Source organism: Trifolium pratense, linkage group LG3, assembly GCF_020283565.1.
Source record: "Trifolium pratense cultivar HEN17-A07 linkage group LG3, ARS_RC_1.1, whole genome shotgun sequence".
Taxonomy (NCBI): Eukaryota; Viridiplantae; Streptophyta; class Magnoliopsida; order Fabales; family Fabaceae; genus Trifolium; species Trifolium pratense.
The window spans coordinates 54,380,415-54,394,359 of NC_060061.1; the positions used below are offsets into that span (position 1 = coordinate 54,380,415).

Here is a 13,945-nt window from a genome sequence, read left to right on the forward strand (position 1 = left end):
TGCTGTGGAATTTATGATTTATAATTTCATATTATCTTCTACGTTATGTGAAATAAATAGATCTATTGGCACATATTGAGTTCAACATGAATTGGAGCTCTTTGAAATATATATGCTTTGTTTGGCAAGGAGGAGATAGAGATATCTAATTTCTTTTACACCTTGTCTTTTTTGTTGTATCTTTTTAGCATTTCCCTTATGATATTTGCATGTCACAGGTTAAGAAGCTTGAAGAGCTTGGGATTGGAAGACCTTCAACATATGCAAGCACATTAAGAGTTTTACAGGTATTTGACTTGGGGACATTAAGTTACAAGTTGCGATCATCAATAATTATCAATGTTTTAAAAACCAGTAAGAGCTCCGGGTCATGGTTCACCCGGTTGAACTGTTGTTGGTTGAACCGGATAATTAATAAATAAGATCGAAATTTTTTGTTGTTCATTGGAAAAGGAACGTCACTAGAGACAAGGTTTTTGGAGATAGAAGTTGCATGGATGGAAGGGGAGAGAATTAAGAGAAAGTGGAGTGCGATGTTGCTCAAATGAGTTACTTATATTTCACAATGAGGTTCAAACTTATATACAAGAGAGAATCCTAAAATAAGGAAACTAAATCTATCATAATAAATAAAAATCAACACTCCACCTCAAGCTGGAGCATATATATCGTATGCATCCAGCTTGTTACATATATAATCAATACGAGGCCCCCGTAGAGATTTAGTGAGGATATAAGCTAACTGATCATTTGAGCTCACTGAAGAGGTTTTAATGATGCCAGAAAGAATCTTTTCTCTAATAAAGTGACAATCAACTTCTATATGTTTAGTCCTCTCATGAAAAACTTGATTTGAAGAAAGATACAACGCAGACTGATTATCACACATAATTTCCATAGGACCTAGTTCACAAAACTTTAGCTCTTGTAACAAATGCTTCAACCATAAGAGCTCACAAGTAGTGTGGGCCATAGCAGGGTACTCTGTCTCTGTGCTTGACCTTGCAAGAACAGTTTGCTTTTTACTTTTCCATGATTAAAACACAATAACCTGAAGTAGACCTTCTATCATTCACATCACCGGCCCAATCTGCGTCTGAATAATATCCAACAGTATCAGTAATGTATGACCTCTGTCTGAATAAACAAGTCCTTTTCCAGGTGACCCTTTAATATACCTCAAGATTTGAACTACAACATTCCAATGACTATCACAAGGTGAATTTAGGAATTGACTCACAACACTAACAGCAAACAAAATATCTGGTCTTGTCACGGTGAGATGGTTTAGTTTTCCAACTAACCTTGTATATCTACCTGGATCAGGATGTGCCCCCCCCGATTCTTAGAAAACAGGTTGGGTTCGTTACCCATCTCTTTATTATTTTGGCTTCTCTGCCATATATCAATCTAGCATAGTGGAGTGGATGACCCTTAAAGCGTATACCCACCAGCTGAAGTTGGATGTATTACTGGATACAATTAAAGTGTATACCCACCAGCTGAAGTTGGATATATTACTGGATACAATTAAAGCGTATACCCACCAGCTGAATTTGGATATATTACTGGATACAATTAAAGCGTATACCCACCAGCTGAAGTTGGATATATTACTGGGTACAATTACAGCGTATACCCACCATCTGAAGTTGGATATATGAATCATATGACGTTATGTTGTTCTCTCAGGCTCTTTATAATTGTTTTCAATAGCCTGTTTCACAGCAGCAGAAATAGTTTCGGCATAGTCTTTATAAAGCACTATGACTTCCCTATCAATGCTATCATCCTGAAAAAAAACAAAAAAGAGCCAAAATCAAATTCAACAAAAATCCATATATATTTAGATTTCAAATGATCGAAATGTTGCAGTGTAAAGTTTTTTAAATTTTAAGTATATTCAGGATAGAATTGTTAGTGGCAGGAAATGTGGTTGAATACCAACAGAAATTGGGATTCAATGGTAGAATCCCAACAGATATTAATTCAGGAATCTACCTTGCAACTTCACATAAAATCATCAGTGTTACCCTTACTAGTCCATGGTACTTCAAGTGATATGCTGTTTAAATATTGTAATCACCGAAAATTATTTTACCTCATTTTATATATGATCTAAGAGTATGATGATCCAAAAGGTCGTCATACTCCATATACAGCATCAATGAAATTGCATAAACGCATATTCTAAAACCACTATTCTAAGCCTGAGTACTTATGCATAATATTGTTTGAACCCAAAGTAAGAAACAGTAAGATTGTCATGAAGGCAAAAATTGCTGGATTTACAATAAGAAAATGTTACAATCACTAACCACAAATGTCTTCAAATAATCCAAAAGCTTCTTAGCAGCTTCACAGATCTGGTTGAACTTAGGACCATTGACTCTGCCCAAGTTCTGCAGAATTCGGAAGGAGAAATTAGATTAGAATAAATAGTTGAAAAAGTATTATAAAGTAACTTAGTTTTTAGATGTTACAATCACTAACCACAAGCTCCTCAGCAGCTTCACGGATCTGATCAGCCTTAGCCTCATGTAGAACTTCAATTCCGGGCAAGTTCTGCGGAATTCGGAAGGAGAAATTAAATTATAAATAGTTGAAAAACTATTCTACAGTTGACAGATTATGAAATAATATCAAAAGTAAATTATATTGGTTAACGAAGGAATTTATGAAATAATATATCAAAAGTAACTTAGATTTCAGATGTTACAATCACTAACCACAAACGTCTTCAAAAAATCCCCAAGCTTCTCAACAGCTTCACGGATCTGATCAACTTTATCCTTAGTTAGATCTTTGAAGTTCTGCAGTAAAATAACAACAACATTACGCAACTGATTATTGAAGTTCTGAACTTCAATAATCAGTTGCGTAATGTTGTTGTTATTTTACTGCAGAACTTCAAAGATCTAACTAAGGATAAAGTTGATCAGATCCGTGAAGCTGTTGAGAAGCTTGGGGATTTTTTGAAGACGTTTGTGGTTAGTGATTGTAACATCTGAAATCTAAGTTACTTTTGATATATTATTTCATAAATTCCTTCGTTAACCAATATAATTTACTTTTGATATTATTTCATAATCTGTCAACTGTAGAATAGTTTTTCAACTATTTATAATTTAATTTCTCCTTCCGAATTCCGCAGAACTTGCCCGGAATTGAAGTTCTACATGAGGCTAAGGCTGATCAGATCCGTGAAGCTGCTGAGGAGCTTGTGGTTAGTGATTGTAACATCTAAAAACTAAGTTACTTTATAATACTTTTTCAACTATTTATTCTAATCTAATTTCTCCTTCCGAATTCTGCAGAACTTGGGCAGAGTCAATGGTCCTAAGTTCAACCAGATCTGTGAAGCTGCTAAGAAGCTTTTGGATTATTTGAAGACATTTGTGGTTAGTGATTGTAACATTTTCTTATTGTAAATCCAGCAATTTTTGCCTTCATGACAATCTTACTGTTTCTTACTTTGGGTTCAAACAATATTATGCATAAGTACTCAGGCTTAGAATAGTGGTTTTAGAATATGCGTTTATGCAATTTCATTGATGCTGTATATGGAGTATGACGACCTTTTGGATCATCATACTCTTGGATCATATATAAAATGAGGTAAAATAATTTTCGGTGATTACAATATTTAAACAGCATATCACTTGAAGTACCATGGACTAGTAAGGGTAACACTGATGATTTTATGTGAAGTTGCAAGGTAGATTCCTGAATTAATATCTGTTGGGATTCTACCATTGAATCCCAATTTCTGTTGGTATTCAACCACATTTCCTGCCACTAACAATTCTATCCTGAATATACTTAAAATTTAAAAAACTTTACACTGCAACATTTCGATCATTTGAAATCTAAATATATATGGATTTTTGTTGAATTTGATTTTGGCTCTTTTTTGTTTTTTTTCAGGATGATAGCATTGATAGGGAAGTCATAGTGTTTTATAAAGACTATGCCGAAACTATTTCTGCTGCTGTGAAACAGGCTATTGAAAACAATTATAAAGAGCCTGAGAGAACAACATAACGTCATATGATTCATATATCCAACTTCAGATGGTGGGTATACGCTGTAATTGTACCCAGTAATATATCCAACTTCAGCTGGTGGGTATACGCTTTAATTGTATCCAGTAATATATCCAAATTCAGCTGGTGGGTATACGCTTTAATTGTATCCAGTAATATATCCAACTTCAGCTGGTGGGTATACACTTTAATTGTATCCAGTAATACATCCAACTTCAGCTGGTGGGTATACGCTTTAAGGGTCATCCACTCCACTATGCTAGATTGATATATGGCAGAGAAGCCAAAATAATAAAGAGATGGGTAACGAACCCAACCTGTTTTCTAAGAATCGGGGGGGGGCACATCCTGATCCAGGTAGATATACAAGGTTAGTTGGAAAACTAAACCATCTCACCGTGACAAGACCAGATATTTTGTTTGCTGTTAGTGTTGTGAGTCAATTCCTAAATTCACCTTGTGATAGTCATTGGAATGTTGTAGTTCAAATCTTGAGGTATATTAAAGGGTCACCTGGAAAAGGACTTGTTTATTCAGACAGAGGTCATACATTACTGATACTGTTGGATATTATTCAGACGCAGATTGGGCCGGTGATGTGAATGATAGAAGGTCTACTTCAGGTTATTGTGTTTTAATCATGGAAAAGTAAAAAGCAAACTGTTCTTGCAAGGTCAAGCACAGAGACAGAGTACCCTGCTATGGCCCACACTACTTGTGAGCTCTTATGGTTGAAGCATTTGTTACAAGAGCTAAAGTTTTGTGAACTAGGTCCTATGGAAATTATGTGTGATAATCAGTCTGCGTTGTATCTTTCTTCAAATCAAGTTTTTCATGAGAGGACTAAACATATAGAAGTTGATTGTCACTTTATTAGAGAAAAGATTCTTTCTGGCATCATTAAAACCTCTTCAGTGAGCTCAAATGATCAGTTAGCTTATATCCTCACTAAATCTCTACGGGGGCCTCGTATTGATTATATATGTAACAAGCTGGATGCATACGATATATATGCTCCAGCTTGAGGTGGAGTGTTGATTTTTATTTATTATGATAGATTTAGTTTCCTTATTTTAGGATTCTCTCTTGTATATAAGTTTGAACCTCATTGTGAAATATAAGTAACTCATTTGAGCAACATCGCACTCCACTTTCTCTTAATTCTCTCCCCTTCCATCCATGCAACTTCTATCTCCAAAAACCTTGTCTCTAGTGACGTTCCTTTTCCAATGAACAACAAAAAATTTCGATCTTATTTATTAATTATCCGGTTCAACCAACAACAGTTCAACCGGGTGAACCATGACCCGGAGCTCTTACTGGTTTTTAAAACATTGATAATTATTGATGATCGCAACTTGTAACTTAATGTCCCCAAGTCAAATACCTGTAAAACTCTTAATGTGCTTGCATATGTTGAAGGTCTTCCAATCCCAAGCTCTTCAAGCTTCTTAACCTGTGACATGCAAATATCATAAGGGAAATGCTAAAAAGATACAACAAAAAAGACAAGGTGTAAAAGAAATTAGATATCTCTATCTCCTCCTTGCCAAACAAAGCATATATATTTCAAAGAGCTCCAATTCATGTTGAACTCAATATGTGCCAATAGATCTATTTATTTCACATAACGTAGAAGATAATATGAAATTATAAATCATAAATATTTACATGATAAAGAATTCAATATATGCATATCTGTGCACAAGTTCATTGTAACAAAACACACAACGTAGCCTCTCTGTGCACAAGTCGATGGCATGAGGGACTGTCACTAGTTAACAGCCAACCACAAGATAAATATGTTTAAAACAGTATCTCATTATGCACAATTTTCTATCTTCAGATGAATTAACAGATGCAAGTTACTGAAAGTTTCAATGAGTAATCATAAAAGTACACTGTTAGAAGGAAAAGAAAATCCAATAAACAAAAAGCAAGCATCAATTAAGACCAACTATTACGATTAAACTACAAATAAATTGAAATCTTATAGACTTGCACATCTTTCGGAACTGGCTCAAGACATTACGATATATGGGAACATAAAAACCAACATTTTGAAGCTTAACAATAGCATTGCTCAAAGTATGTATATAACATAATTCCAGGCATGTTAAAATGCAATCTCTATCTATTCAAAATATACAACCCATAGTTAGGATTCCAATATCAATCATATATTACATACTCCCTCCGTCCCATATTATAAGCAAAAATAATCACTTTTTAATGTCCCAAATTATAAGCGAAAAAAACAACTTTTATCATTTTCAAGATTTACTTTTTACTTATTCTCAAGAAATTAAATACAAATTGCATTTAATTTACTCTCTTTCTTCTTTTCCCTATACTGTAATCAATAAGCAATAGAAATTCTTTTTACATCTTCCTATGAAACTTATTCCAAGGAAAACACAAAAAGTCATACTTCAAATTACCATATTTTACTTTTCTTAAGAAGTGTGAAAATATTTTTTTTGCTTATAATATGGCACGGAGGGAGTACAACAAAAGAGTAGTAACAGCTGAAATCAGCACATTCATGGTCAATACTACTCCTGAAGCATAAAAAATGACTTACTAATGATGCTTCGGAGTAACGTGGTGGTGGTTGTGTATGGTGCTGACTCCCCTCAGTTTCAACAAGATGTAACAGATCCTCTGTCTATATAAAAAAAAGTCAATGAAGAGAAAGGTGTTGCATAATTTATGGCATCAATAAATATTGGAGCGTAAATGAGGAGTAATTATGTCCAAAAAACAATGCAATCAGGAAATAGTTTTAATCTGTCAATGGTGCAAGTCCAATTTCGGATTGATATGTACAACTTTCTGCACCATAAATGGGAATTCATAGATTGGAAACACAAAATAGATACATAAAAACCTAGCATAAGGCAAGGTATCAACAATTAGCAAAATGAATAGCAAATTTTCAGCGACATAAACACATTATTGAGCCTCCACTAAAGTTGATCCTTGACATGCAACTAATTCCCCCTATAACCTATTGACTAAGTGATCAAAGTTCAATAGTTGCTACCCCATTCTTTCTCATAGAATTGGAGTTGGGCCTAATTCATCCCTACAAAACCGGCTTGTAAGATGAGGATTGCCTCTACTTATAAACCCATGCTCGGGCCATCTCATATCCGATGTGAGACTCTTAACACTTTCAAATCAAGCTTAGTTTCTACACAAGGTAAAATGGACATCTACATAGACAAACTTTAAATCCAAAGGGCTATTGCACAAGGAATATTTGAAGAAAAATTTTACCATCCAGCAAAAGCTTTTAGAAGAGTTGGCTTGCCCAAATAGGAAAATAATAAAATAGAATGTGGAAGACAAGAAACTGCTACAATTTACATTTTACAAGGAGCCTTGCTGTCTTGTCTGTATGCCAAGACTGTCCTTTTAAAACCTAATGAGCAGCATAAGGAAGCCAAGAAAAGCAGTGTATAAAATGAACTTACAAGGCACAAACTGGCACGTAAATGGAGAGGCGTGAAATTATTTTCAATAGCATAAACAACAATAAATTTCAAGAAATATTACCTTCAAGGAATTTAGAACCTCAAAAGCTAGATCATGATTGGATCCATCACTGTCTCTATCTTGTCCAGCTTCAGTGACAATGTCCTAGGAGTGAAAAAGAACCATACATAAGTCGGGAACATTGGTTTTACTGTCCTACTCTTTCACAGGTACATGTGGGCATTCTCAACTTTAGCTTAAATTGATGGAGATACAAAACCATTCAAAGACCTAGAGGTTAAACATTTTAAAGCACTGGTATTTAACAGGAACATAAAAAAAATTATCAAGTAATACACACGACACAATATAGAACCACATGCATCTCTACACTTCAATATATAAAAATTTAAAATTGGGTGTGGAGACTTGGTAGAAATATAGCAAAACAGCACAGAAAATCTTTGCAAAACATTTTAATATTCAATATTAGATATAATGTTCAAGGTCAAAACATGATTTTGGATAGCTAATGTATGCTTTGAAGCATGTAGCAGAACTTCAAAATTTATTTCTACACAACCTTTAAATTTAAAATCTACAGATAATAGACATTTGCCCCGTTGCAGCTAACTGGTACATGAATTGAAAATAATACTATAGTCCATTGTTGATAACAATAAAAATTATGAGAACAAATTAACAACAATAATTAATTTGATGGAAATTAACAATTATCATAATTAATAAATAACTAAATAAAACCCATTACTTGTGAAGCACAATATACTGGTAAATGAATGATTACAAACCATCACAAGACTAAATAACATCACCTCACAATATAACGTATATGCAAGAACTAACTATACCGTGAAAACTGCCTGGTATCCAGGAAACTCAACCCTTGAGCTAGCAGACCGTAACATGATAGACTTATCAGCATTTCCAATATCGACTTGTATCTGGAACCATAAATACATTAGGAAATATATCGGATCAAGAATAATAATATCAGATTGAAGCACGTGGATGAACACAGAGTATATTTCAAGATCATATATTATTTTAATGATCTTTATTTAGGACAGACACAATCTAACACAAAGTAATATCAGACTTTTTTTAGAGAGGTTTCTTTTTGTAGCCACCCATACATGTTCTGTTCGTGGTCTATTAGCGCTACTAGTGATTTCATACATTTACAGAAAGCTATGTTGTCAATAGCGTAGCAATGGTAGGTTTGGCGCGACGCCATCTCCCTGCACGCCTCCTTCAGCAATGGTGGTTGTAGCAGCCACAAATTGCGGAAAATTATTTTTCAATGAACCCAAAGTGGTTTTTTACTTATAATAGTGACCAGAGGGATTTTGGGGTTCAGCGCTGCGCGCTGCTATCTCAGATTAACAACATAGATAAAAAGGTTTTGTTACATGTTCCAATTTCCTAGATTCCAGTCTGGCTTCCTTTTCTTGCGAAGATGTCTTATCCCCTTTCGTTATACTTTTTTCTTCCTTAATAAAAGTATTTGTTTTGGCGGTTCTTTAATAAAATAAAAATTTGTGGTACCTTAATAAAAATATTTTACCATTTAAAAAGCAGAAGAAAAGAAAGTCCCATCACTTCGAAAGTGTGACTTCTAAATAAATCTACACCAAATCATCCAAGCAAAAATTATAAAAAGCAGCTAGTTAAAAAAACGACTTCAAACATTTTATACTTTATCCCGATGGATATTTTGTATTCTAACCTTCTCAAGAATAGCTGGTTCCATCTGACATGAAACTGTTCTTGACCAAATAAGTGTGTAAAGCTTCAAGGATTCTTCATCTAACACCCCAGCCAGCATTGCTTACAAGTCATCAAAAATTAATGTTGTTAGCTGTAGCCCTTGGTTAATCAATAAGTTAAAATATTTATGAAAGAAGCACATCTCATATTACATGGTAAATAACGTATGTCAGTTGGTCTAATGGCTTCATGGGCTTCTTGTGCATTTTTCACCTTTTTAAAATACTTAGGTGGACTTTGTGCAACAAAATTTTGTCCATACCTGCACCCAGTAAATTTAAACCGCACAAAAAATATTAAAACTTGCTTAAACACAAAATAAGCATTCGAATTTAAATAAAAATAACAATAAATGACTTAAATGTAGATAGAACAGAACTGCACTTTTCATCCCCGGGCCACTTTCTTACGCATGAAATGCATGAAAAATCCGTATAAGAAAATAAGCTTCTAGTAAGGTGCATGCTAATAAACTCATTTTATATTCAGTAGTATTGAAGCTCCGTTCGCAACATTAAGCAGAATTAAGTATGGAGATGCACACATCACCTTTCAATTATCAGGGAGCGAATATTGGCAACAGCTTCATCAGAAATCTAAGAAAGAAAAATCCAACTGTTAAAAATAGAAACGATTACCCACAAACAAAATTATTGGATTGACAGAAAGACTTCTAAATAAATATAAATGACAACCACATGTGTGAACCCACTAGTAAAAATCAAAATTGCAGTCTCATGTGGAAGATAACAGGAGATTAGTTTACATATTTAATTAGCCACAATTCATGACATAATTATTATAGAGACGCAATGTTAAATACGGTAAGCCGATGACATCGAAGCTGATGACATTGAAGCCGACGACATCAAAGCCGATGACATAATTACTATACAACACAAGGAGGGGGATATATTTTGAGATGACATCGGCTTCGGTGGACAATTAATAATAAATAAATATAATATTTATATACAATGCACAATGAGTAGTTCACAATGTTTCACCATATATTCATGCAACCAAAGCGATACCTACATGGAATCCATCAGTTCTCATGTATGTTATCAACCCCACTGCTTTACCATTAGACAATTCAACTCCCTCGTAGAGTTTCTGAGCAATCTGCATTCATAATTCAATAGAGATTAACGATAAAAGTAATTCTAAAAAATCTAAAATGTAAACATAATCAAATCATAATTCCAGAGGAAAACCAAATATTGTTCATTACAGGCATGGTTAATACTTAATTGTTATGTCAATGTCAAGTAGGAAAATAGGATAGGAATAAATTAAAATTAGTACCTTCATTGTCTGACTTGCTGAGAATTTCAATTTATTTCCAGCATCTTGCTGAAGTGTTGATGTTATATAAGGTGTTGGAGGATTTCTTCGAACTTTGTTTTTTTTCATGCTAATAACCTGAAACTCTGCAGAGTTTACCTTGCCTTCAATATCCCTTGCCTGCCCATCAGAGGTAATTGAAAATTGAGTCAACTTGTTAGAATCAAAATGGGTCAAGCGACCACGAAATGTTACGTCCTTGTTTGATATCCGCTCTTTCCTATCAAACTTGGCCTCCATAGTCCAATACTCCTTGGGTTTAAATTGATCAATTTCCATTTCTCTATCACATATAAGAGAAAGTGCAGCAGATTGAACTCTTCCTGCTGATTGGCAACCCGGTAACTTCCTCCATAGTAATGGTGAAATATTAAACCCAATCAAATAATCGAGGGCCCTCCGTGCAAGGTAAGCATGAACCAAATTCACATCAATCTCTCGCGGTGCTTGCAAAGCAGTTTTTATAGATTGCTCGGTTATTTCATGAAAGACAACTCTAGCCAGAAAAACATTATCGCGCAGAGCTCCTTGTTGGTGTAACATCTCAATTATGTGCCAAGCGATAGCCTCTCCCTCGCGATCAGGATCTGATGCAATAATAAGATTTTCTGCTCTGTGAAACAACATAAAATGAATTAAGCAAGAGACAGGTTGTCAGACACTTGTGCATAAAAGCATGCAAGTGAACAATCCATTGCAATTAATCATAAGTAATTTGTTTAATAACATAACAAATATTGAACATCAACCATGATTAGTGCACCCACGGAGAATTGTACTAATATAATGAACCGGTGCTGCTGGAAAACTAGAGTAAGTAGATGTGAGAATGTACCCGCTCAAGGCAAGATTGATGCTCTTCAGCTGAGTCCAGGCAGATGATGGAACTTCCCACACCATACTAAAGTCATCATCGGGCCGCACAGATCCAGACCTTGCAGCCAAGTCTCTTACATGACCATAGCTTGGCAATACTTCATACATATCACCAAGGTATCTCTGAATAACCTTTGCCTTCGTAGCAGACTCCACGACCATCACAGACTTTCCCGTAGGTGGATACAGTGGTTTTCCCGTAAAATTTCCTAGCGGCTTCTCAAGATCAACCTGGCTAGAGTTTACGTCCTTTTTCTTTGACCTTGTAGAAGCAGAACCATCCTGTATTTCTTTTGAAGTGCTAACGGCCGAACTCTCCTGAACAAACCCATGTTAGCATCTACGCTTAAAATTAAAACAACACTGAGCACTATATCGGTGTTTCAAATTGCAAACCGGATTACAAGAGCCCTTTTCCCCTGGGAATCAAAGGGTTAAGACCCAAAAAATGGTGCCTCACAAATTTGGCCACAATACTAAGGCTATGTTTTTGATTGACAAATGGGACGAAATTAAATCATTAAAAGCATATTTTATTTTAATGCTTTAAAATTTGATATATTTTATTTTAATGCTTTAAAATTTGATATAATGGGACGAACCCCATCCCATCTAATACCTTGTTTTTTCTCCCCATCTAATTAGGGAAATAATAAAATTGAGCATTTTGTTGTTCTCCGTTCAATCATTAAAATATCCAAACAATAAAAATACATGTTTATTACATGAATACCACACCACTCTATATGCAAAGTGGCAATTACCACCAGAAATTCACACACACAACTGCAAGGTCCCAAGTTCGAACCCGGGTGAAAGTGTACAACCTAGCAATATCAATATGTATCGGTTGAGCTAAGACTTACTGACATTCCACTCCACTCCCTATTAAATATCCAAACATAATAAACGTTTTACGAAACTTGTTATCACTACATCAGCATTGGAGCCACAACAATTATTTTTTCATGTTTCAGTGATTGTATGGTAACTACTATACTAAGCAGCCATAATCTAAAACCTTGTACTAACAATACATAAATTTTCTAGTGTCTGACACATTCATTCAATCACTTCTATTTTCTTAAATTACTACATTATCTACCGTCTGTGTCGTGTCAGGTGCCATGTATCGGTGTCAATGCTTCATAGAATCGTAGTCAATTACTAACCTTTACATTAGTCTTCTTCTTCCCTTTGGAAGGTGATTTTTTAGAAACTTCTTCACCAACAGCTTTCGATGAATCGGTTGAATCAGTTGCAGCAGAAGTCTTAACATCTTTCTTCTTACTCGGTGGCTTCTTCTTCTTCGTCTTCTTAACATTATTAATTTTGGAATCCTGTTTATCACTCTTGATCTCTTCACTTAAACTACTTTTCTCTAACTCCACATTTTTAACATTTTTATCCACAGATTCACCAGAACTAGCATCCTTCTTATCCTTACCGCGAACGGCAACAGCTTTTACCGGTTTCTTCCATTTACTCTTCTTCTCCGGCACAGCAGACAAATACCGTAAACTCCTTCCAACGCCATTCACCCGAAACGGTAAACCGAAACCGCTAATGGACGTAACAGATTTCAAAGTATTGAAGTTAGTTACACTAAAAGAGCGAAACGAGAAACAGTTACGGTGTTGAACGGCGTTGGTAGTTAAATTCACGAGCGAGGGTAAGTGCGGCGAGATTAAGGGATTGTGTAACGACCTGAGTTGAAACTGCGAGACAGTTTAATAATGAATTAAGACATAATGATGAAGTAATTAAATTGAAATGAAAATTAAGAAGAGATTAAGGGGAATTAGAGTGTGATTAATAGTTATTATTACCATGCAGTTGCGAAGAGTGGGAGAAGAAGTGGTGTTGGTGAAGAAGAAGGTTCTTTGGAATTGAATCATTGTTGTTTTGATTGAAATTTGATTTTCATGGTTTTTGAAGGTTTTGTTTTTGCGTGAAAGAAGAAAGGAAGGAGCTCAGGTATGCTCCATTTACCTATGCTCCATTTACTCCTTTTTAATATATAGATGTGTGACATGTGTCAAAAACAAATCTAAGGGCCAAAATTAAAACATAAAACACGCGTTCCATCTTCCTCCTCCTTCTTCCTCTAATTGTCGCCGACACCGCCAACTTCGTTCGTCACTGCGCTGGCTGAATTCAGATGAGATTGTTTTGACTCCTTCAAAACTGATTTGGATGAAATCAACCTTCTTGACCCTTATGAGTTATGATCAATCATCAAGGTATTTCCTTAAACGGGTAACACTGCAAGACCTGGTTTTGTAGATAGTGCTATCAGGATGAAAGCTTCAATGGCAACTAATACTTAGAAAAATTCGATGACCCAGATCTGATATGGAAAATTCAATCCATACGCCACAAAGGAACATCCTGAAATATGAAGT

At 35.0% G+C, this 13,945-nt stretch overlaps 1 protein-coding gene and 1 long non-coding RNA gene across 4 annotated transcripts in view; one reads left to right on the forward strand and one right to left on the reverse strand.

Annotated features, from left to right (window-relative positions):
* Positions 1 to 18: 18 nt before the first annotated feature.
* Positions 19 to 13,945, forward strand: part of LOC123913778 — a 14,828-nt gene continuing 901 nt past the window's right edge. Inside the window, exons 1-2 of one of the 2 annotated variants that reach the window (XR_006811708.1) lie at positions 19 to 287; positions 13,479 to 13,945. The exon at positions 13,479 to 13,945 is cut by the window's right edge and continues 313 nt beyond it. This is a non-coding gene — a long non-coding RNA (uncharacterized LOC123913778). Of the gene's footprint in view, positions 288 to 3,317; positions 3,818 to 13,478 lie in introns of those variants that run through there. The other variant, XR_006811707.1, reaches the window with a different exon arrangement.
* LOC123913777 (DNA topoisomerase 1-like) lies at positions 47 to 13,487 on the reverse strand. Of its 2 annotated transcripts, XM_045964627.1 has the most exons (15): positions 13,370 to 13,487; positions 12,713 to 13,258; positions 11,500 to 11,858; positions 10,626 to 11,277; positions 10,356 to 10,442; positions 9,867 to 9,913; positions 9,470 to 9,579; positions 9,277 to 9,377; positions 8,399 to 8,491; positions 7,608 to 7,691; positions 6,631 to 6,714; positions 5,434 to 5,502; positions 2,494 to 2,565; positions 2,319 to 2,402; positions 47 to 1,792 (listed from the first exon to the last, which is right to left on the reverse strand). In XM_045964627.1, exons 1-15 carry the CDS (start codon positions 13,436 to 13,438, stop codon positions 1,676 to 1,678), a joined length of 2,574 nt encoding a protein of 857 aa, XP_045820583.1. In that variant the 5' UTR covers positions 13,439 to 13,487; the 3' UTR covers positions 47 to 1,675. The 2 variants fall into 2 exon arrangements, with proteins under 2 accessions (XP_045820583.1, XP_045820584.1); XM_045964628.1 differs by lacking the exon at positions 2,494 to 2,565.

Excerpts from the sequence above, each read along its gene's own strand:
- LOC123913777 (XM_045964627.1), bottom strand. The coding sequence starts at position 13,438 with ATGATTCAATTCCAAAGAACCTTCTTCTTCACCAACACCACTTCTTCT. Across the intron at positions 11,859-12,712 it reads AGAAGAAGACTAATGTAAAG|GAGAGTTCGGCCGTTAGCAC; the intron begins GTTAGTAATTGA and ends GGGTTTGTTCAG. Across the intron at positions 7,692-8,398 it reads GATACCAGGCAGTTTTCACG|GACATTGTCACTGAAGCTGG; the intron begins GTATAGTTAGTT and ends TTTCACTCCTAG.